The sequence below is a fragment of the Anabrus simplex genome, chromosome 6, assembly GCF_040414725.1.
Source record: "Anabrus simplex isolate iqAnaSimp1 chromosome 6, ASM4041472v1, whole genome shotgun sequence".
In the NCBI taxonomy this organism is placed as follows: Eukaryota; Metazoa; Arthropoda; class Insecta; order Orthoptera; family Tettigoniidae; genus Anabrus; species Anabrus simplex.
Window position 1 is genome coordinate 344,937,326 of NC_090270.1, and position 25,840 is coordinate 344,963,165.

Genomic DNA, 25,840 nt, shown 5'->3' on the forward strand with positions numbered 1-25,840 from the left:
TTCTGATTATTTTCCCAATTTATCACGTTCACTTCTTCTTGATTGTTTGTATTTCTATGGATTCTTGCTGTCGGATGACTCGACGTCATATCCAGCTGCCTTAAAATACTTTCCATTTCAATTGCGGAAGTTACATTTGCAGCAGCTAATAATCTCTGAGTTTCTGGAGGAAACTGCTTTTGAATTGTCTTTATCGCCTCTAATTCGCTGGGTGCAGAATCTAGGTCCTGGAACCTGTGAAACTGGTACGAGAAGTAGTCACTAAATCTCGTTGGTCCTACCGACGAATATCTTTTTGAATACAACTCCAATCTAAGGTTTTGTTGAATCTCCGGATTCCAAAATCGTTTGAGAAATGCGACCTTGAACTCATCATAATCGTGGAAAGTGTACTTAAATGCCTGATACCATAAATTTGGATTTGCATCTAAGTGTTTTTCTACTATCCTAAGTTTCTTTTCGTCAGGTATTCTATTTTCTTTAAAATATTCCTCCATTTCTCGCAAGAACCTCTTTGGTGACATTGCCGCGGTATTACTAAAATTTTTGGGCCTGTCATCGTACGTTTTTACAATATTTATAATGGCTGGGCTTCCATTTCCAATATTTCCAACTATAACGTCCTTACTGCTCTGATCAGTTTCGCCCGAAACTGTCGGTGTTCCTTCCCTGTCATTTATATTTATATCTACGATTCTCTGTTCATTCAATTGTTTTGACATCTCTAATTTTGTAGTTTGCATTTCACCCCTTATATTCTGAATTTCTTTCTTCATCTCGTCAATTCCCTGCTCCGTTCTAATCATTCTCTTCTCCGTTTCATTTTTGTTCTTCTTCATTTCTTCATTTAACATTTTCATCTCATCTCCAATATGGTCACGTGCTAATATAAAATTATCTCCCAGCGTTTTATTTGCTGTTATTACGTTCTCATTTATGTCTTTTAACTTCTCTTCATATTGATTCCATTTTTCTTGGGAATCCACCCTCATCGACTCCATGTTTTCCGTTAGCTTCTTAATTTCATCCTCTTTCAATTCCTGGATATAATTTCTATTTTCAGCTAATTCTCCTCTAATTTTATCCATTTCATTATGGATCTCTTTGTTCTTATCCTCCATCTTTTCCATCATCTCAGTTCGAAGTTCGCTTATCCCGTTTTTCATCTGGGAAACTTCTTCTTCAATCTTGCCAATTCCTGTTCTAATCATCTCCTCTTGCCTCTTCTCCATCCTTCTCATCTCCTCAATCTGGCTTCGATGCCTTTCTTCTTGTTTTATTTGGTATTCCTCCTGTTTCTGTCGGTATTCTTCTCGAAATCTTCCAAATATTTCTTCCAATTGCTCTTTCTGTCTCACTTCTTGCTTCCTCAGTATTTCTTGCTGTTTTTCTTCTTGTTTCCTTATCATTTCTTGCTGTTTCTCTTCTTGTTTATGATTATGTTCTTTTTGCTCTTCTTTCATATTTCTCATCTCCACCATCATTTCTTTTAACATTTCCATTATTCCCTTCTGTTCGTCTTTTGTCTTGTCTAACTTTTCGGTTATCTGGTTTATCTGCTCATCCTTCTCCTTAAATTTCTGTTCCTGTTCTTTTTTTGCCTTTTCTGCATCCTCTATCATTCTATTTATCTCCTCATCCTGTCCTTGCAGTTTCTCTCCCTGCTCCTTCTGATATTCCTCTAATTGTAAACGAAGTTGGTTCAAACTCGTCATATTTGCATTTACTATAATCCAACCTACTCAAAAGTCCAAATTCCCTAAATTATGACTTAAATTCAATAAAGTTTATATCAATTGCTCAATCAATATGGAATACCAACTATCTGACTTCCCCCGCTATTCAGCCGTCCTACTATCCCAGTCATTTAAAATATTGAAAATAAGCATTTTTTTTTTACATTATTACCCTATTATCTATTGCTATCTAAGCATAATACAATATAATGATTGAAAACAATATTATAAATTATCTTAACCAATTAATTATTTAAATTATTAATACAACCTATCTTAATAATTTTTATCCTTCTCTTCTTCCGCCTTTCTTCCGTATCCTTGGATTGTTTATCTTTCTCCCAACTCCTTCTTTCCTTCTTGGTATCCTCTGAAAATATTCGATCTCAGATAATCATCTATTTTTCATCTCACTGCTGATTACTATCTTTCTCAGCCATCCTCCTTCATTATTTTCTTCCATAATGCCATATCAAGTATCCTCAATCATGTTTCAACGGTGTACTACCAACTCAACATTTGGGCTAAGGTATCCTCAATCATGTTTATTGCTGGGCATCAATTTACTGCATCCTGCAATTACCTTGTCACTACCTCTTAGTATCCCCAATTTTTGTTCCAACGTTTGGCGTTATTTTATTCTTAATATGCGCCCTAAATAGTATCCTCAGTTTTGCTACGAAGTTATGCGTCATTTTAATATGGCCTGGGTGTCCTCAGTCTTGCTACACCGTTGGGCACTATTTTTAATATTCCTGTACGGCCAAGAGTTATTTTTTTTAATTAGGCTGGGTGTCCTCAGTTTTGCTCCAAAGTTGGGCGCCATTTTTAATATGCACCATCCTGAGGGGTAGTCTCATCCTTGCACCATATTGGGCGATCATTTTTAATATGAACATTAACTTGGGTAGCAGTTGCTCCGGCTATTTTTCCCCTCGATCTCCCATCATCCTAATAGATCATCTAATGGATGAGTGCATTATTAATTTGATGCTGAGTGTCGTTGGCTAAGTTCATTTTAAATATTCATTATATTCGCAGTTATTGCTTCAAGGAAATCTAGCGGAATCGTAACTTAGAATTCTCCTATCGGAATATATACGATATGGTAATCCTAACTTTGCCTGGTGACACCTCTCAGGGATAATGAAATTACTTTTTCAAAAAAAATACTATTTTAACGTGAGGTCAACTGAAGCACCACATTTCAACATCAACAAATTATTCTCGATACCATTCATTATCCAAAATCATTTTTATGTTTTCCAAGTCCAGTCATCCGAATATAAATGAAAAAAAAATTAAAAAAAATATTTTTTTTAATGAATTAAATCAAGATCACCTAATCCTAATAATATCTGCCTATCTCCTAAAATAATAACCTCTAAATTAGAAAATCTATATTTTATTTCTTGATTCCGGAATCACAAAGGAAAATAATATTTATCATTATCAATTATCTTCTTCTTCTTCTATAATAAAGAAATCTTTTGGTTGAAAAATAAGTCTGAGTCCCTAATCCTAATTAAATTTCTTAATACCATTATTTAATTTAAGTCCAGCAGTTCTTGTTACTTTTATACATAATCAACTGGTAATTAAAAAAATTAATAAAGAAATATGATTTGAAAAAAAAAATGCTTATTTTCGTCACTATCATATCAACATTATTTCATTATTCACTCTTTTTGGCGTCTTAACGTTAGTAATCACAAGTAAGTTCCAAATTATTTTGGCCCAAAAATGGCTATTTCAAATATATTTTGTCCTTAAATTGAAAAATATTGGTCTCCTCGAAAGTATCATTAGATTAAAATATTCAAATAACACCTTAAATAAATGTAGGTATCGTTCAAAGTTCAATCATAATCGTATTTCTAATAGAAATTGTACTAAACATGTTTTAGGGTTTAGCAATTATTAATCAGGCATCCCTGATTCCGTAGAAATGCATTTGGTTAACTCCTAAACGTAATTGCAGTAAAGGTTTTGAATTATGGGATTATTATTTGAATTAAAATTCATTCTTGACAACAAACTTCCAATGACATTTATAACAACGTTGGTATGAATTAATTATAAAGACGACAAGTTTCCCTTCATATATTTCCTACCTGGATGTTTCTTCCGAAGACAGTGTAAGGTAACCTAATTATATGAAATATGCGGTGTCTTGCAATGTACGCGTGTACCATTAACCCTAAATACCATTCATAATCATTTTATTATTCTGCCGCAAATAGTAATCATCACCATCGGCTCATATTACGTCGTATTTACCGTCAAAACTACTCATAAATACATCTATCTCTCCATCTACTACCATTAATTACCATCATATCATATAATTCAATCTCATAAACACATTACGACGAATAATTATACACGTTTGCACATTAATGTGCCAATCAAACCATAAATTCTCTATGTAAACACATATCATCACCAACATGACGGCAAATCATTCCAACATCATATTACTTTACCATAATAGTACACTTTTGGGTTATAATTCATATATCATACGCGTAAACATGCTAGCTTAATAATAAAATGCATATATAAATTAAATAAGTTGATATCTACTCACTTTTCATTGCGTCGAATCGGCAAACATATTCAGGTTATACGTAAATCAACTATCTTCTTCAAGAATATTTAAGGTTACGTCATTCAAAATATGAAGTTTTCGTCCCATAATAGTTATAAATTACAGTCCAAATCTCTCCTGGTTTTGCCTTACGCATTCCTATATTATGTCATAGACTGTAGAATCTGGAAGAAGTACCTATTCCCCTACTAGTAATAATAGCTCAACATGGACAATTTCATTTCGAAGATAATAACGTCTGTGATTTTATCACGAAGAACTAGGTTAAATACCGTACCAAATATACACTATAATATCATTACAAATTTACTACATATCAATTTCAAGAAAATAAATATCTCTTTGGAACTTATCTTGTGATTACTGACGTTAGATGGTCGGCCTCGGACTGGATGTTGTCATCTAGGGACTGCGTCGAACGGCATCTTCCTCTGCTACGTCCCCATTTGGTTGTGACTCGGGATTCGGGATAGCAGTAACAGCTGGGCGGCTTCCGTCAGACAGTCGGCTCCATGTCCCGTTTAGCCTTGCATCATGATGTTGCGGTCGATCATAACAGAAAGAAATATTTCCAATCCATGCATTAGTTTCATATCCATACTCTCAAGAATAAATTTCAGGCTTGTAATTAATGTCAGGTTTTAAAATAATACTTCAATATTGATCTTTAGTAAGAACTTGACAGTTAAATTTTGCAAGTTATTCCTGTAAATATTCTCTTTTCTATACGGCTAATCACTTTATACTTCGTAAAATTTAACTTGGTTACTTGTACGGACTTGAATATCCACTTCGACTACTGTTAGGGTATTTCCTAACTCCCTTCACGATATTCTTTTGTGAATGTCTGTTTTGCGAATATTCTCTCACTTCGCGAGCTCTCCAGCAAGTAACTTGTATAATATCTTCCTTCTGTCCAGACGAATACTGACTATATTTCGTGAGGATAGTTTATTTCGATTTTACGTTGCGGAATTTTTTTTATTGTTCAGCTTCTTGTTCTTCTTTTAACAATATTAAAACCTTCTATTATTTTACCACGGCCGTATGGATCCTTGACAATTCCCCGTCTCGGTCCGTGATCTAGGCATCATTAATTTGTCGAATAAATATCTTTGCCGTCACGTGCACGGCCTTCTTGAATATATACACGCTCGTAAAATGTAAACACTTCGAAATCATGGCCTAATTTATTTAATATGTGCATTCCTTTGTGACGTATGGCCCAATTACGTAATCTTCGCGATTACTACCGTGCATGGCAAACTTATAGCTTCGTATGACGACCTTCATCCCGGAATTAGGACGATGAAAACGGTACAATATATATGTACAATATTGTTAAAAAACGGCGATATTGAACACAAATGTAAAACCACATATCACCCCTTTTCACCCCTTTAAAATTGGAATTTTTAAATTTTGTTTTAAAATAGTATTTATGATATATGAAAATAAATATCTGAGTGAATATAAGTACAATATTTTTCACAGAAACGGAGAAATTCAACGAAAATGTAAAACCACTTTTCACACCTTTAGAATAGGAACTTTTAAAAATCCTTTCTTAGTGTGCATCTAAGCTACAGTAGGAACATGTCCTCAAATTTTCATGCAATTATCTCCAGTAGGTTTTGCTGTGCGTTGATTATCAGTCAGTCAGTCAGTCAGGACATCTTGCTTTATATTGAAACGTGAATGCCCTGCGAGCATTCACGTTCATTCATTTCTTGTGAGGAACTCCCTAACACCCGGCTGTATGCATTCAAAACGAGCGCCGAACGCGCAGGTATTGTGGGAGACAACATGCAAGCTCGCGCTGCTCCAGAGTACCAGCCAAGGCCAAGTGACGTCACACCGAAAGTTCTCTCCTGTTCCGTGACATTTCATCACGAACGGAATGTAATATCATAATTTCGAGGACGTCACCTTGTAGGCCTGAACAATAAATGCTGCTAACCGAAATTTCACGTAAATCGGCGGAAGGATGGCCGAGATATAAATTTTTCTAGATGCCCACATGTGCAACCACGCCTTCCGACCATCGGCAATAAAAGGCAGTCGCTAGCCTTGAGTAAAGCAGTGTGCAGTATGCGGTGAGTGCGTGTGTCACTCAGTGTGTGTATGCAAGCAAGCACATCGCTATACGGTTCGTCGCTCTGTCCGGATGGGTACTTGCGTTCGAAAGTGTTAGTGTTGAAAGCCTTCTCCGTGGACTTGGACTTTGCGCTTGAACGAAAGCTTAATTTTGTTTCTATCAGTCTGTAGAGCTGTGCATTTGTATTTCGTTTGTGGACTGTGAATTTAAAGAGACTGTACGTTTGAAACTGTGCTGTAGTTGTTTCCTCTACCGTGTTAAGCTACCTCGTAAAATTGTGTCCTAGCGACGGAGCAGTTCTTTTACGAATAGTGTTACGTTATTTTATAAAGAACAGTGCCTACTTTTTTTCTCCCTCAAAGACTGTCTCTATCGCTCCGCGTGAAAAGTGTTAATATTTCCTAGCATAAACTGTGCCAACCTTCACTTCATTCGAAGACTATGTCAAATCCCCTCATGAAACTGTCAAAAATTGCGCCTCAGTGATGACCTTGTCTCTGAAAAATTACGACGTAACAGAACTTGGACTGTCATAAACTATTTTTTTTATATTTTCGTCGAAGCTCTAGTTTATTTCAATGAGAACGTGCGTGCTGTACTTGTGTATACAGTGCAAAGACTGTATCCAAGAAATTTCTTTTTTTTGAGATTGAGCGAAGTGTTTAATGATTGCATCTCGGAAGGTTCCAGATCGCTTTCATTGTGTATTTCAAGTACGATAGTGTCTACTGTGACTTTGATTTCATCTTCGAAAGTGCGTCCAACACTGTTACTGGGGAAACTATTAAAAAGTGCTTCGCCTTAATTCGCGGTGCGGTAGAAAAATGTCGCACCAGATCCCCTTGGCATTCTGTGCAGGAGTTCTTCACTTCTCCGCTCCTTAACAACTGTTTCACGCTGCACGATCTGCCTCAGGTCCGAGTCGTCGTCAACGTCCAGTGCTGAGACAACACGAACGACGCCGACACCGCGGAATAACGTCTCCTCCGCACCTTCAAGGGCAATCTCACAATACATCTGTAAAAGGTGATATAATTCCTTTGCTTATCTCTTGAATAGACAGCAAGTTCCCCATTAATCATAAATGTATTGCACTACTCTTCTCTCATACTCTCTAAGCATGGGCCATACACGCCTTGACGTCATCCATGCTCTCCGAACAATTGAAGTACGGGCGTTCCTGTTTCAATATATATAAATATTGTTAAAAAACGGAGATATTGAACACAAATGTAAAACCACATATCACCCCTTTTCACGCCTTTAAAATCAGAGTTTTAAAAATTTATTTTAAAATAGTATTTATCATATATATGAAAATAAATATCCGAATGAATATAAGTACAATATTTTTCACAGAAATGGAGAAATTCAACAAAAAAGTAAAATCACATTTCACCCCTTTTCCCCCTTTAAAATGGGAATTTTTAAAAATCCTTTCTTAGTGTGCATCTAAGCTACGGTAGGAACATGTTCTCAAATTTTCATGCAATTGTCTCCAGTAGGTTTTGCTGTGCTTTGATTATCAGTCAGTCAGTCAGTCAGTCAGGACATCTTGCTTTGTATATATAGATATTCCTACTTACTGAATTCCTGTTTATACGTTTACCGGATATTGCCTGTCAATAACTTGCCAAAAGCATACTTAATTCCACTGAAAATCTTGCTCTCAAAATTTACGTTAGTTACGGTAGTTACGGTGGTGATTAATTTTGCCCTGTGACAATATCAGATATAGAAGTGTATTTTTGTATGTTCAATACTTTTTTAACCTAAGTTACTTTTAAAAAGCATGCACAGTATTTTTTAACGTGGTAGTGAGTCTACTGCAGGAACATTCTTTCAGCTAAGACATAATTTACAGGATATTAACTCTCTTATATTGCCAACGGCCGTAGCCGTGTTGAAACACCGGATCCCGTGAGATCTCCGAAGTTAAGCAACATTGGGCGTGGTCAGGAGTTGGATGGGTTGCCACGCGCTGTTGGTGGGGGGTAAGGGAATGGAGGAGCGGAAAGGAACTGGCCACCCTACCGCACGTAAACTCCGGCTCAGGAACACCTCTGCAGAGGTTCGGACCTGCCTTCGGGCAGAATAACCCTTACCTATAGAACTCTTTTACATTGTGCTCATTATTTACTCTTTAATAAAAAGAGCGTATAATTGGTTGACTAACTTTTCATGTTTATTGCACTGTTAATTCAACAATCATTTACTAATGTTAGACTTTCACCTTTTGCACAGTATCTGTCACCTTAGAGTCTAGTATTTAACATTATGATGTCAGGAGGTTCACTTACACTGCCCTGTGATGGTTTTATTGCCACCATCCTGTATAGTTTTCTAGGATGGATTTTGCGTTCTGGAACAGGATCCGGCATTATCTTTCCCGCATCACATTCAGTTTCTTAAAAAGTCTGACATCTTTAAAATTTCAATATTTCTTCTTTTATGCACATAGACCAATGCATACAATACTTTGTTAGGAGAAGTTTTGCCTTGTAATAAGTTTTCTGATTTTATTTATTAATGCAAATTCCTGCAGCCATGTGGCAACCCTGCAAAATCACATTCACAGCTTAGAATTGACAACACTGTACAGCATAGCAGGTTTTGCTGATCAGCACCATTCTGTTGCAGTGCTTTCTGCGCTTCATTCGGGATCGTACTTCACTTCCTAATGAGAATAGGTAGTGTCCTGTGCTTGAGTGACATACTATGTTAATCTTATATTAACATGTCAAGCGTGGTTGCATGAACAGTCGAGATATATTCTGTTATGTGTGTAGAAGTTTCATGCAGAACAGCAGCACAGTGTAACAGAGTTTGTCAGAAAGGCCTACTTTGCGTACTTTGGCATCAAACTGGGAGACCAAGACAAGCTGTGGGTACCTCATAAAGTGACAGTGGGTGAACGGTGCACAAACAGCGTTGCCATTTGGAATATCAATGGTGGGGTGACAACCTACAGACCATTCTTGCTGCTACTTCTGTTCAGTGAATGTGAAGGTTTTTAACAGCAGGCACAAAAGTAAGATTGTGCATTCAAGCAATATTTCATCCGCAATTCTACCCGTTCCTCATGGCCCTGATGTATTGCAGCGTCTGGAACAATTAAACAATGACCCTGTTCTGAAGATGAGGTAGAAGTGGCAAGTGCTAACTTTGACTGTTATTTCTCACCAGAAGTTGCTGGGAAAGAACCCAAACTTTTAGAGCAAAGTGCATTAAATCACTTTGTTTGAGATCTTGGTCTTATGAAGGAATCTGCCAAGCTACTTGGGTATAAACTCCATGAAAGGAACATTTTGGAACCAAGGATAACGTAATGTTGGTACAGACAACATGAAGAAAAATTTCTACCTTTTCTGACAGGGGAACTTTGGTTTATTGTAACGTTCCAGAGGTTGTGCTGAAACTAGGATTACCGCATTATGACACCACTCACTGGAGACTTTTTATCGATGCCTCCAAGCGTAGTTTGAAGTGTGCAACAGTTGCAACAGTTCCCGTTGTTCATTCAGTTATTATGCGAGAAACATACAAAAATCTTGAGATGCTGTTATGTAAACTAAAGTATCTGGAACACAAATGGCAAGTGTGTGGTGACTTTAAAGTGATAAGTACTCTGACAGGTCCACAAGCAGGTTCCCCACAACATCCCCATTTTCTATGTGAGTGGAACAGTCGAGCAACGTCGCAACAGTGGATTGAAAAGGAATGGTCACCTTGTAGACAGTGGATTGTTGGCTTGAGAAACATAAAACAAGAAAGTTTTCTTGACAAGTCCAACAAGTCTCAAATCAAATGAAATGTTATACAAAGGTTGAACCACAAATAGAGTTTCTCTGTAAATATGACAGTCCCAATTAACATGTTATGTTAAGGTGTCGTTCTAATTGAGACTGTCATATTTACAGATAAACTCTATTTGTGGTTCGACCTTTGTATAACATTTCATTTATAAGTTATGATAAAACTTTTTATTTATTTGAGAATCTTACAGTTTTAAGTCATACTCAGTACTTTCAAAGTTCTAACTTGAGTGAAAAGAATTATGTTGGGTTAAGTGTCGTTCTAATCGTGACTTCAAGATTTTGAAATTGTGATTATTTGAAGTTTTCTCCAGATATTTTTAGGAGCATTTTAAGTCCCATATTAATAGTGTTTATATGTGCATTACGTGTGTTCGATCATCAGTCCACAGACTGGTTTGATGCAGCGCTCCATGCCACCCTATCCTGTGCTAACCTTTTCATTTCTTCGTAACTACTGCATCCTACATCTGTTCTAATCTGCTTGTCATATTCATACCTTGGTCTACACCTACTGTTCTTACCACCTACACTTCCTTCAAAAACCAACTGAACAAGTCCTGGGTCTTAAGATGTTTCCTATCATTCTATCTCTTCTTCTCGTCAAATTTAGTCAAATCGATCTCCTCTCGCCAATTCGATTCAGTATCTCTTCATTTGTGATTCGATCTATCCATCTCACCTTCAGCATTCTTCTGTAACACCACATTTCAAAAGCTTCTATTCTCTTTTTTTCTGAGCTAGTTATCGTCCATGTTTCACTTCCATACAATGCCACGCTCCACACGAAAAATATGAAGTCAAATTGATCTTCTCCCATCTCAGCTTCAACTTATTTTTCCATTCTTCTGTAAACAATACTTGTTAAAATTTTGCAGGCATGAGATACTAAACTAATGGTGCGATAGTTTTCACACCTGTCAGCACAGGCTTTCTTGGGAATAGGTATAACAACGTTCTGTAGAAAATCGGATGGGACTTCTCCTGTCTTATAAATCTTACACACTAAATGGAATAACCTTGCCATGCTGGTTTCTCCTAAGACAGTCAGTAATTCAGAGGGAATGTCATCAATTCCAGGTGCCTTGTTCCTCTTTAGGTCGCTCACAGCTCTGTCAAACTCTGGTCTCAAAATTGGGTCTCCCATTTCATCAGCATCAACAGCCTCTTCTTGTTCCAGAGCCAAATTATCTACATCTTCACCTTGATACAACTGTTGGATATGTTCTTGCCATCTGTCTGCTTTGTCTTCTTTCCCTAGAAGTGGCTTTCCATCTGAGCTCTTAATATTCATACACCTAGATTTCCTTTCTCCAAAGGATTCTTTGATTTTCTTGTATGCAGCATCTACCTTTCCTAGGACCATACAACCTTTGACATCCTTGCACTTCTCCTTCAGCCAGTCTTCCTTAGCTACCTTGCACTTTCTATCCACTTCATTCTTTAATCACTTGTTTTCTTTTCTGCCCTCTTCATTTCTAGCATTCTTGTATTTTTGTCGTTCATCAATCAGGTCTAGTATCTCCTGAGTTGTCCACTGATTTTTAGTTGATCTTTTCTTCCTTCCTAACATTTCTTCAACAGCACTGCTGGCTTCATTTTTCATGTCTATCCACTCTTCCTCTATTGTGTTTCCTTCAGGCTTTTCATTTAGTCCTTTTGCAACATGTTCCTTGAAACAATCCCTCACACTCTTTTCTTTCAACTTGTCTAGATCCCATCTTTTTGCTTTCTTTCCTTTCTTCAATTTCTTCAGCTTCAGATGGCATTTCATGACCAAGTTGTGGTCAGAGTCCACGTCTGCTCCTGGGAAAGTTTTGCAATCCGACACCTGGTTTCTGAATCTCTGCCTAATCATAATGAAGTCTATTTGATACCTTCCAGTGTCTCCAGGTCTCGCCCACGTATAAAGCCGTCGTTTGTGGTGTTTGAACCAAGTATTGGCAAGGACTAAATTATGATCAGTGCAGAATTCAACCAGCCGACTTCCTCTTTCGTTCCTTTGTCCCAATCCAAATTCTCCTACTGTACTACCTTCTTTTCCTTGGCCTACCACTGCATTCCAGTCTCCTATCACAATTAGAATCTCGTCACCTTTTACATATTGTATTAAATCTTCTATCTCCACATATATTCTTTCGATTTCTTCATCATCCGCTGAACTAGTAGGCATATAGACCTGCACTATTGTGGTGGGCATTGGTTTGGTGTCTATCTTGACGACAATAATTCTTTCACTATGCTGGTCGTAGTAGCTTACCCACTGCCCTATTTTCTTATTCATTATTAAACCAACTCCTGCATTTCCTCTGTTTGATTTTGTGTTGATAATTCGGTAGTCGCCTGACCAGAAATCCTGTTCTTCCTGCCAACGTACTTCACTTATACCAACTACATCTAACTTTAGTCTATCCATCTCCCTTTTCAGATTCTCTAATCTACCACGACGACTCAAATTTCTAACATTTCACGCTCCGACTCGCAGAATGTCAGTATCATCTTCCTGATGATCGCCCGCTCTTGTGTAGTCCCAACGCGGAGATCCGAATGGGGGACTAGTTTACCTCCGGAATATTTTATCCGGGAGAAAGCCATCATCAGTACATCATTCATACAGAGAGAGCTGCATGTTCTCGGGATTTAGTTACGGCTGTAGTTTCCCGTTGCTTTCAGCCGTGTAGCAGTATCACCACAGCTAAACCATGTTGAGTATTATTATTACAAGGTCATGTCAGTTAATGATCTTGACCGCCGCTCTTGCAACTTCCAAAAGGTTGCTACCCCCCTTTCGATGAACCATTCCTTAGCCTGGTCTCTCAAAAATACCCATCCGATATGGTTGCACCTGCGGCTCGGCTATCTGCTTCATTGGGACACGCAAGCCTCCCCACCACAGCAAGGTCACATGGTTCGCAGGAGAGGTGTGCATTGATATAATGATATGTTTATTTACGATTGCCTGTTCTCATATTTGGCTGAAGATGATGCTAACCAGCGTCAAAACTAGTTCGAAGTAAATGTTATAACTTATTTAGTTCAATATTAGTACTGAAAAGGTGGATTTTTAATTTTACTTATCTATTATTCTCTGTTCAATACAGACTTAAAATGAAATTCTTAAATTTATATGTGGTATGTTGCAAGACATCAGCTTCATTTCCTATATCAAATAATATTTACTTTGAATAAATAACAGTTCTGTTCAAATGAATAGATATGGTTTTAAAATAGGTTAAAATAAATAAATCCATTTTCCTCCCAGTCCACCACCTCATTCAACCATCCACATTGATTTTTCTTCTGCTTTTATTACCGCATGGAATCAGTCCATTGTTCAGATCTCTTTGAAGGGATTATTCGGGCTTTGTGGTCCTCCCAGTACTTCTTCAGGCGCGCCGATCTTCATGCCCTGTCCTTAGTTGAAAATATGCGTGTTGTTGGTTTGTTTCATGTATGGATAAAGCAGAGGTTTGTATTCTTGAGTTTTGTATTCAATTTTATCTTATTTGTGGTGTCTTCTGTCGTAAGGCCTCTTTCCTTCAGATCCTCTCTTACTTCTCTGATCCATTTACATTCTGTTGTGGTATTTTTTGAGACGAGATTGTGTCCAAAGAATCCCATTCTCCGCTTACGCATAGTATCTGTAAAGAGTTCCAGCTCTGTGTACACAACTTTGTTAGGTATTATCCGCCACTGTCCATCTTTCTGGTATTTTTTATTGATGCAGGTTCTTCCAATCCTCATTTCAATTTTCTGAAGTCTGTCAGTCTTTGTTTATTCAGGTGAAAAAGTGTTTCTGCTGCATATGTAGCTTCCAGTTTTATGACTGTGTTGTAGTGTTTTATTTTTGCATTTATTGATAGACATTTCTTTTTGCAGATATCCCATGTTAACTTTTGTGCTTTAGCTAATCTATTTGTTCTCTTTTGGATTGAGATCTTTTCATTTAGGTTATGTGTTATTACTTCTCTTAGATATTTAAATTGAGTTACCATAAATTTTAATAAAATCAAAATAGTAACTTCTTTTAGTTGTCTTGGTTTTCGGGGCATAATTTCTGTTTTTTCGAATGATATTTTGAGGCTAATTTTATTTGCAATGAAGTTCTGATATCTGGGTTTTTGCTTCTTTTATGTCCACTGCTAGTAATGCTAAATCGTTGGCGAAACCCAGGCAATTTGTTTTGATTTTTCGGCCAATATTTTTGAGGGATATTTCCTAAACCATTCCCTCATTACCATTTGTAGAGCACAATTAAATAATAGTGGTGAGTAGTGATGGGAATTTGCCTATTTGCTTATTTTATTCCTGTGTTCAGAAATGTAGGCTTTTGAGATATAAATCCGTTTTAGGGTCCTTTAAGCTAGGTTGGTTTTGTTGTGCCTATAAATGCCTATTTCCGGGGTTTGTGCTCATTTGGAGTATAATTGCCTATTTGGTGCCTTTTGCATCTATTTTGAAGAAGCCAATTTTCTTCCAGTGCATTATATTGTAACTGATGTGCTCGACAGTATATTATTTTCTCATTTGTCAACTTCTGTTTACCCCAGGAACAAAAATGGGAATTCTCGGAAGTCACCGGAAATAGTTCTTGGGAAATTTCCATCAGGAGAAACAAAGAACAATTTGACCTCGAAGCCTTCAAACCCTCCAATCTTCTAAGGCATAAACGAGAACTAATCAGTGTCGAACTACGTTGCACAACCCATATCACTTATACTTCCTTCTCGATGTGAACTGTTGTACATGTACGCTTTAGCTTCAGAATGTGTTGTTATTTATTGTGAAGAAGTGTGCCTGTGGCAATGCCCAAAGAAAAATCGCCAGGCGAGTTGGTTGTGCGCTTAGGGCTGTGCAGGGGTTCGAGCCCCACTCTCGGCAGCCCTGAAGATGCTTTTCCGTGATTTCCCATTTTAACACCAGGCAAATGCTTGCACTGTGCCTTTTTTTAAATGTTACTTGTTCAGGGCGTCGACCGATGTGGATCTTTTGCCCCTCCTGGTAGCATATTGTATGAATCTGCGTGTTACTGGAATGGCGGTAGTGTGGAATGTTGTGTGTGAGGAAAGGAACATTAAGGACCTAGTACGTGGGGCCGGATGGAGTTGTACCTTAATTAAGGCCACGATCACTTCCTTCCAACTCCTAGGCTTTTCCCATTCCATCGTCACCGTAAGACCTCTCTGTGTCGGTGTGACATTAAAAAAAAATTGTAATTGCAAAGAAAAATCATCGTCGTACTGACTGAAGTGGAGGATCACTGGGGATCCCAATTTCACTACAAATGGAAGGGTAGTCTTCTGCCAAGCTTGCTGTCAGGAGGTAAGTTCATTCGTTCGTTCCTTTTATCTTTTTTTTTTTTTTTTTTTGTGACTGAACTATGATCGCATTTTATTATAGCATTTATAGGCCTATTATTTTATGTACTTTGGAAAGTTGGTTTGTTCCAATGCTGTATTAGTCGTGAACTTTCAATAATTCATATTGCTAAGATGTAAATAATCATTTAATTACTGAACGAGGAGTTAGAACGCTGGTGGTCTCTTGTCACAGAGTGGGTGAAAATTAAAAATCGGTATTTTGAACTCTGATTCACTTCCTGTGAAAATAGAGATTCACAAGCGAAATATTTACTTTCTTTCTTTCTTTCTTAAGGGGACTCTATAGTGCAATTTAATGAATTTCGAGAAAAATATCAAAATTGGTTTAGAACTCTAAAAAAATACTCTGGTGCGTTTTCTTTTGAAAAATGCTTTTATTTTTTAAATGCCACCATTTTAAAACCCACAGCGCCTCATTTGAATGGCGCTGCGCTAGCATTTAACTGTCCCATGCTCTACTGGACACGCCCCTCCAGTTGCTGCTTTCCCTTTACCGGGCTCGATAGCTGCAGTCGCTTAAATGCGGCCAGTATCCAGTATTCGGGAGATAGGAGGTTCGAACCCCACTGTCGGCAGCCCTGAAAATGGTTTTCCGTGGTTTCCCATTTTCACACCAGGCAAATGCTGGGGCTGTACCTTAATTAAGGCCACGGCCGCTTCCTTCCCACTCCTAGCCCTTTCCTGTCCCTTCGTTGCCGTAAGACCTATCTGTGTCGGTGCGACGTAAAACAACTAGCTTTCCCTTTCTTACATCTCTCTCATTTGTATTTCAAATGTAATCTAAGCATTGAGTAGCAGATGTGGTATTCTGTATGATGTAGTTTTAAAAATAATGCCGACATATCAGACTTGCATCAGATGCACTGCTACAAAGGTTCTTAAAAGGGAAGACACAAAATCCAAATGAGAGCCTTTAGTGTTCTTTGGAATAAATGACCAACTGTCCAAAAGAAGTATTTGTTACTAGGAATAAACTTCAGCTTGGCATTGTGAGTGCTGTGAGTGAGTTCAATATGGGGTGTGTTAGAACACTTGAAGTCCTTCAGTCCATCAGAGGAAAGCAATAACAACTTCTGCTGTGGACATCAGTCACCAGCGAGACCAAAGATGCTTACAGCAAAGCAGGAAACGGAGTTCAGGTGAAAGCAAAGAGCTAAGGAAAAAGAATAAGGTGATGAAAATATCACTGGAGGAGAGAAGAAAGAAGTCTGAAGGGCATACTTATTGTGCTGGACAGTTCTAAAGTGAGTGAAATTACATATATTTTTATTTTGCATTTTATGGCTTAGCAAAATCTTCATGATTTCTTTCACAAAAATAATCCCTTATCATGCAATTTTTGTCTGATGTAGATGAAATTTTACACAGTAGTAGCTAGATAGTTGGTGCATAAATGTCAGTGTGCATTTTGCTGTTTAAGGTGATTCATTTTTTTTGTGTGCACACATATTTTTTTAGAAAAATTAAACATTACAGTTTAAAAAATTCTACAGGCCAATATATGTCTCAAACTACAAACTACCGAGCTCAATAGCTGCAGTCGCTTAATTGCGGCCTGTATCCAGTATTCGGGAGATAGTAGGTTCAAACCTCACTGTCGGCAGCCCTGAAATGGTTTTCCGTGGTTTCCCATTTTCACACCAAGCAAATGCTGGGGCTGTACCTTAATTAAGGCCACGACCGCTTCCTTCCCACTCCTATCCCTTTCCTGTCCCATCGTCGCCATAAAACCTATCTGTGTCGGTGCGACGTAAAGCAACTAGCAAAAAGGGGGAAAAAAAAAAAAAAAAAAACAAACAAATAAAAACCTACAAACTGTGATACTGATGTTTGTTGGCATAACTGTACAGCATATTTGTGCAACATTTGGTGCCAAATGAAAAAATATTGTATGCAAGGGACTTTTTTTAACGATGCTGGTAAAAGGAAAGTAAAAATATTCCTCCTCAAAAAGTTGTATATGTACAATATTGAAAATTGGTTGCATTACTATATCTGATGAATTACACCTCAGAAAAAAGTATGGAAAAAAATTCATTGAAAAATATAGAAGTTAGAAATTTCACTATAGTGTCCCCTTAATCTGTTTTTCCCTCGGACTCAGCAAAGGATCCCACCTCTACCGTCTCAAGGGGAGTGTCCCGGGGCACGAGACTTTGGGTCGAGTGATACAGCTAGGGAGGAGGACTAGTACCTCACCCAGACAGTCTCACCTTCTATGCTGAACAGGGGCCTTGTGAAGGCATGGGAAGATTGGAAGGGACAATCAAAGAAGAGGGAAGGAAGTGGCCGCGTCCTTAAGTTAGGTACCATCCCAGCATTTTGCTGGAGGAGAAGTGGGAAACCGCAGAAAACCACTTTGAGGATGGCTGAGGTGGGAATCGAACCCACCTCTACTCAGTTGACCTACCAAGGCTGAGTGGACCTCCTTCCAGCCCTCGTGTCACTTTTCACATTTCATTGTAGAGCTGGGATTCGAACCTGGGCCTCTGTGGGTGGTGGCTAATCACGCTAACTACTACACCATAGAAGCGGACTACAACTGAAATGTAATTTTTTTTTAAATCCTGAGTAACTTTCACCAGCACCATGTGTAGACTCTAGAGAACTCTTATTACGCTTCTGTTAAGCCTTCGCGAAACATAGGTTAAAGATCGAATGTGGTGCAGCTAGGACGATGTCACAGAGGCTAGACATGCAAGAACGACACGGGTTGGACGATGTCACAGCGTGTTTTACAAGGCTGCAAACACTATCTTTACAAGACCAGGCCAGTGAGGAGACTGTTGGTCTGGATTGGTGAGGTCCGGTTAGTAACTGTTGTGCTGGGGGTGGGCAAACAAAGAGAGACTGGGGTGCGTAAGCTCTAGCATCCCATCTAGAGTCTTGCTAAATTATGACAAAAAGTAAGGTTATGGGTGCATGCCACGCAATTTCAAATCAGGTGGTTTTCTAATTTTCAAGGAGGGTGACAGCCTTGTGGGCAGACATGATGCAGGATCTATTGCAGGCAACAGAAAATAGTCTTTATGACAGCTGACGTGGCAGACCAAAGCCGGCAAATACCAACATATAAGATGTTTACAACTCTGAGATTTATAGTGCCTTGGTTTTAATTCTTCTATATAAATAAGAATACTGTTAGGGGCAGCTTGGTGAGTCCCTGGCAAGCTATTGAGGTATTGTTTCATGTTACTTTTATTATTTTTTCACCCGGTGAACTTGACAGGAAACTGTCAGATTATAACTGAACATTTTTGAGGGCATATTTCCATGTAAATTTCAAATTCTCTTGTTCCTACTTTAAAGTTTTGTACTTCTAGGAACATCACCTCTAATAGTTTTTCTCCGTTTTAATGAAACAAATGCATGTTTATACTATGCGTTATTGCCAGTTAGCCCAGCTGTAGAAATTTAAGATATAAGAACATTGTAATTTAAGACACTTTTATTATTTTTCAGATCAAATGTGAAAAGATACCATATAGATCAACATAGAAATACTGTGATGCATTTGACACGAGTACAGAAAGCCTTGTCATCTCAGTTTTTCTACCAGTCCACTGCGAGCAGCGACCAACAACAATTTTCTATAGACCTGTGCACTGCAGTGGTGGAAGGTAATATCCCCCCGAATAAACTGGAGCATCTTCAAACTTTAACAAGCTACTGGGAGCAATCACAGAGTTGGAGAAGAGTGGCTTTTCCCTGGTGGAGTATTTAGGGTTTTGGAAGAAGTCAGCAGAAGTTTTGACCGAACCTCTGGGAAGGTAGCCGCTGTCAGCAAAGAGTTCCATAAGAGTCCTGCAGCAGAATCCAGGATGGAAAGCGACAGTAAAAGTAGCCAGGGTGCTACGAGGTGAGGTAGATGAAGCAGTTGAACTAAAACCAGATGAAGTGGCTTCATTGAAGTTTTGTCCAATCACTTCCTGTGATGTTGAGAGATCTTTCTATAGGTTGAGAACAAGATTGTTACCGGAAAAGATTGAAAAGTTGCCTGTTGTAAATTCCTTTTATAGTAATTGAGTGTATTATTAAATTATAAGTATTTTTCATGCCTAATTTGTTGCCTGTTTTACTCATTAGTGCATATTTATGCCTATTTTGGCTAATTTAAGAGCCTATGCCTGCCTATTTTAACTGTTTTTAGTGCCTATATTTCATCTCTAGTGATGAGAGCCCATCTCCCTGCCATAGTCCAGTTTTAATTTCAAATGTCTCTGATATTTCACCCCTAAACTTCACTTTTCATTTGGTGTTAGTGAGAGTCAATTTTATCATGTTTATTAATTTGGTGTGCAGTTCAAGGTGTCTTAAAATTTTAAACAGAGATTCTTTATGGATGCAATCGTAAGCTTCCACATTGATTTTAATTATTTTAACTTCATTAATTCACATAGATTTAAGCATAACATGGTAGTTATTAAGATGTTTTTAATTGTAATTTCACCCAAGTGTGGTAATTCGCTGAAGTTTTCCAAATGGAACAAAACATGTACTGTATCAAACAGGTGGAAATTTACTGTTATTGATTCAATGTATGTGGTATGTTTCGTGCTGTCAGTGGAGAATGGCGTGGAAATTACTGAGCTTGATAGCTGCAGCCGCTTAAGTGCGGTCAGTATCCAGTAATCGGGAGACAGTGGATTCGAGCCCCACTGTCGGCAGCCCTGAAGATGGTTTTTCCATGGTTTCCCATTTTCACACCAGGTAAATGCTGGGGCTATACCTTAATTAAATCCACGGTCGCTTCTTTCCCACTCCTGTCCCATCATCACCATAAGACCTATTTGTGTCGGTGGGATGTAAAGCAACTTGTAAAAAAAAAAAAAAAAAAAAGTATAGTAGATCATAAGTTTGAGCGGAGCTTTTAAAAGTAGGAAAGATCATAATATGAAGATAATGTTTGAATTCAGGAGATCAAATTCAGGCAAATATTAATTTATAGGACGAGGAGGAGGGGATTGGAATAAGTTATCAAGGGAAATATTTGGTAAATTTCCAAGTTCTTTGAAAATGTTTAAGGAAAAGCTAGGTAAACATTTGATAGGGAAATAGCCACCTAGGCAATAGTCCTAAATGCAGGTTACTGATAATTGATGAGGAGAGAAGGAATACTCTTACATAGTAACTTCTGGCTTTTCTTTGCATTTAGGTACTCCAAACATGTGCAGGTGGCTATGCTTTGTTTCGTAGATCAGAAGTTGAATTTTTCATTTCAGTTCTTAGTTTGATTGAATATTTAGCTTAACTTTGTAATAACTGATCCAGTTATTGCTCTTTCTCCTCCATAATTTCTCTGAATTATTATTGAACTTTATTCACTTTTCTTTGCGATTTTGATTATTGATACTATTTCATTTTTGTAGCTCAACTACAAAGGTCCTCCAATTGTAAAAGTTGGATGTGGTGCAGAATTCAGCGTGATTTTGGATTGTAAAGGAGTTCTACATTCGTTTGGTTGCCCAGAATACGGCCAACTTGGTAAGTTTCAACACTTTGTTTATATTTTTTTTAATCACAATTTTTGTAATTAGTAATATTTGATGATATCTTCACTTTTGTTGAATAGAATTTTGTAACAGCTTAATTCAAATAATTGTAACCGACAATAATTATAGTCTTGTGTTGAGCTTAATTTACTTTTATTGAAGTAGTCCCAGGTTTAAATCCCTGTACTCTCTAAGGAATTCTCCTTGGTGTAGAGACTTAAAACACAATTTAGCAAACCTTTTTATGACAAAGTAATCAGCACACATAAAAGAAATGTAGCAATCCTAGTGGAGAATAAGACATTAACTAATTGAAATGATCTTACTAATCACATGATAATCCAGTAGCCTTTAAGGACAGGTGTAGACCAGTAGGGATTTATGGTACCGAATATTTTGATGTGTTGTTGTTTGAGTCATCAGTCCATAGACTTTTTTTATGCTGTTCTCCTTGCCACCCTATCCTGTGCTATCCTTTTCATTTCTACATAACTACTACATCTTATATCTGCTCTAATCTGCTTGTCATATTCTTACCTTGGTCTACTTCTATCGTTCTTACTGCTTACACTTCAGTGAAAAACCCAACTATGAAGTGAGTTGGCCGTTCGCTTAGGGCCGCGTAGCAGTAAGCTTGCATTTGGGAGGTAGTGGGTTTGAATCCCACCGCTGGCAGCCCTGAAGATGGTTTTCCGTGGTTTCCCATGAAAACACCAGGCAAATGCTGGGGCTTTACCTTAATTAAGGCTATTGAAATAGAGTGAAAACAGAAGATTCATGTAGCTGGTAGTAAGAATATGTATATCTAGTTATCCTATACTCTATGACGTAGTTAAAGTATAGGAAGTACCTCTAATGCTAAGTTTATATAATGATTGATTAAAGGTACACCCAAGTACTATTTGTGGGAAATAGTGTATCTTTAAATACCACTTTTAAAATATTTTGGTTATGTTTAATACTGTATAGAGTGTCTGGGAGAGAAGAGTATTCTATTCATTCATTCATTTATATATCACGAACACACAAAGAAACAACTTACGGAAACATTATTGTTCAGCATTTTTCTGTATGGTGTTGAATCATGGGCAATGAAGGATCAGATATAGATTGGTTAGATGGCTTTGAAATGTGGTGCTGGTGGTAAATGCTCCGTATTCCTTGGACAGCCGGAAGAACTACCAACTCCATACAGTTTGCCAACATTGCATTTTACAATATTTCAGATGTGATTCACCGTGATAGATCTAGTCTTGAGAACCAGTTGTCCAAGGAAAGGTGGATGGAAAGCAGACCTTAGATAGAGCAGCAATTAGATCATTTGACCATATTAAATGCTTTACTTGAATACCTCTACAAATCTCGACCAGAGAAGCAGAAGATGGGCTAAAGCGGAGAGGTGGTGTGATTAAGTCACAGTATCACGATTCCTCAGCTATGAGGATCACTTTGTACATGTTTGGAAACTTTGACTGAACGGTTTGGATGCATATCATGGGCCGTGTAGCTGTATGCTTGCATTCAGTAGCTGGTGGATTCAAACTCGTCATCAGCAGCTGTGAAGATGTTTTTCCATGTTTTCCCATTTTTACATGAGGTAAATGCTGGTGGTGTTCTTATTCCTTAAGGCCACGGCTACTTTCTCTGCAGTTCTTGGCCTTTCCCATCTTCTTACTGAAAACCTATCATAGTTGTTGCAATATAAAACTAATACAAGGTTCAAAACTAGCCCCGATGTAACAAATAATATTAACATATTATGTACAGTATTGAATAGGTGGACCTTCTCATCCTTGTTGATAGATATGAAACTGCTAGCAAAAATATTCAGTATTTGAGTAATACAGTACAACTTCTTTATAACGACATCCAAGGGACCTGAAAAATTGTCGTTATAAAAGAGAGTTGTAGTAACCGAGATCCGTATAGTCTGTGTTGTGAGATGTGAAAAATACAGTAAGATAAACTTAATTAGGCTTATTTTAGATTTATGTATTCACTTTTAAGCATACCATAAACTTAATATAATGCACATACAATTATAAATACAGTATTCTGTATTAAAACAGTTTGTCCAGTACACACATTCTAAATTATGTCCTATGTTCATTATTTCAGTAGTAATTTCACTGCTCCCTTCCCTAGCTTCCTAGAACATGTTCACAATTTCAGTGGCTTCTAAAACATTACTTGCTGTAGGGAAAGACACGTTAGTCATTTCTTATTATTTTCTTCTTCTCTTCTTCTTATTATTATTATTCCTCTCCTTCCTCCACATCATGGGCACTGTGACTGTTATTCTTCACTTCACTTACACTTTCGTCTTCAATTTGCACTTGGGTTGTAAGTTTCATTAGCATATGACTGTTGGTTTCTCACAGAAATGCAGATGCGGCACTGTCATTGAACGTATCTTCAGTTTCAGTGGTATTTATTTCTTCGTTTGATGATATTCCGGCATGGTGGAAACAGTTCTTAATAATTTTGGTTGTGACCCGTTTCCATGCTTTTGTAATGCATCTGATCGCATCTATAAATGCTTTTTCGCAATCTGTCCTATCATTTTCAACAATATCAGCTTACGATAGTAGCATTTCAGACTCCTAATTACCCCTTGATCAGTGAGTTGCAATATGCTTGTCGTATTTGCAGGAAGAAAGCTTAATATTCTCCAGATCTAAGATTACGGGTGCTCTGGACAGTTGTCAACAGGAACCAGGATCTTTCTTTTCTGAATTCCAAGCTCTCGATTCCAAGGCCTCATTTCATCTTCAAACAATTGGGAAGTCATCCAGGATTTTTTATTAGCACTGTAGAGTAACAACAGATTTTTTTTTACATGCCTAATGCATCTAGGACTTTTTTATTTGCCAATCACGAACAGTTTTCTCTTCTCAGTCCCATCTGCATTAGCACAAACCACAATTGTTATTCGCTCTTTAGATAACTTGCTACCAACACATTTTTCACCTTTGAATTTCAGAGTTTTTTCTGGTGTCAATCTAAAGAAAATGCCAAGTCTCATCTGCATTATAGATGTCACAATCGGCATATCCTTCGCGCACATTAGGTCACATGGTAGTAAGCCATTGTTGCGTTGTTTCAGCATTCACACAACACGCTTTGCCAAAACTAATGCTGTGACCCTGCTTGAATCTGTCAATCCAGCCACTGCTGCACGCAATTCCTTTTACCTTAACCATAAGGAGAGGTCTACTGATGGGTACATTGTAGCTTCTCTGTTGCTTAAACAACTTAATCAGCACTTCATCCACCTCGCTCTGTTCAGATTTTTGTAGCCGCTTAATTTTCGAACCTTCTGTTCAAATGCAGCAACCATTTTACAGTGGGGTGGGGAATCTGCTTGCATTCCTAAAATACTTTGTTTCTTAGAAAATCTTATTCCAAACTTAGGTTGAAAATGACGTTATATGCGAGGTAGACAGACACATTTGCGTTTGTCATATTAAGCAAGGCTGAAAAACACATTTCTCATGAGGAATATGTCTGCACCAAAGAAAACATGACGTTGTAGACGAGTTGTCACTGAAACCGATGTCGTTATAACAAAGTTCAATTGTAGATGTAGTTTCTGATGTGTTGGTTTATTTTAGGTTTCCTGCAATTCCTTTCCATAAATTTTACTCAATGTAATTATATTTTCATTCATTCATTCATTATTTCCGTTTCTTGTATACTCATTCTTTGTAAATCATTAAAATGTTATATTTTTCCCTTCTTTCTAGGCCATAACACTGATGGAAAATATTTTGTGACCAGTACCAAATTGGGTTACCATTGTGAAACCACACCAAAGCGGATAGTATTCTATGTAGAAAAGGCAAAAGATGGTCACGTAATTCCAGTGGAAGTTGTAGAGATTATAGACTTCTCTTGTGGATCCAATCATACTGTGAGTTTTTCTTCTTTTTATTTCTTATTTTATCATGAAGAAAGGTTGTAACTGTGCTCCTTCTTTATTTGTAGTCAGTCTGTTCATTATTATATGAGTGTCAGTCTTAAACATGGCTCAGAAATCTGGCGTGTTCCATTTTCGTTTAATACTTGATGCCTTGCCGTACTATACAAATCTCAAAACTACTGTGTATCGTTGCTCTACATTTAGTTTTGTCATGAATACTCGGAGATTATCGAGATGAATAAATTTGTTTCTGAATATCGGTAATATACCATTAATATATATATATCGGGGTATAGTAGAATCCTTTCGTTTAAATATTTTTATTTCAGTCATACTATATCTTGTTCCTCTAATTTGTATGTCTGGTTAGCTGCCCTGCCCGTCATTGATGGGACCGTAGATGCCGAATGGTGCTGAATTCAAAATCGCAACACACACATGATCAGGAGGGCTGTTTTCTAATCCTGGTAAATGCAGCCTATCCTTCTACAGGTATTACATTTGAAAAATCAATAGGTTGTTTTGTCCATCTCATTCTTTGCAGTTCACTAACAGAGTTTTTGGAGAAGATTTCTTGCACCACAGAGCCTCTTGATGTACCTTATACAGTAGAAGTCCGCTATAGCGAGTACGGCATATAATGAGAACCCCGTTTTAATGATAACTTTTGTCCGTCCCTTCAAAGTTCCTATATTAAACTCTGTATTATCCTTCGGCTACAGCGAGAACCCTATTACTGACGCATCTGTTATTACGAACGATTATTCGAGCTCTATTTTTCCGTT

At 37.6% G+C, this 25,840-nt stretch overlaps 1 protein-coding gene across 2 annotated transcripts in view; it reads left to right on the forward strand.

Annotated features, from left to right (window-relative positions):
* The window catches only part of LOC136875365 (protein RCC2 homolog), a 321,715-nt gene that overhangs the window by 122,857 nt on the left and 173,018 nt on the right, over positions 1–25,840 (forward strand). For both annotated transcript variants that reach the window (XR_010860420.2, XM_067148916.2), the window contains exons 6-7: positions 21,011–21,125; positions 24,880–25,046. Coding sequence is in view for 1 of the 2 variants with exons in the window: in XM_067148916.2 (XP_067005017.2) it covers positions 21,011–21,125; positions 24,880–25,046 (282 nt within the window). In the remaining variant the exon portion in view is untranslated. The remainder of the gene's footprint in view (positions 1–21,010; positions 21,126–24,879; positions 25,047–25,840) is intronic.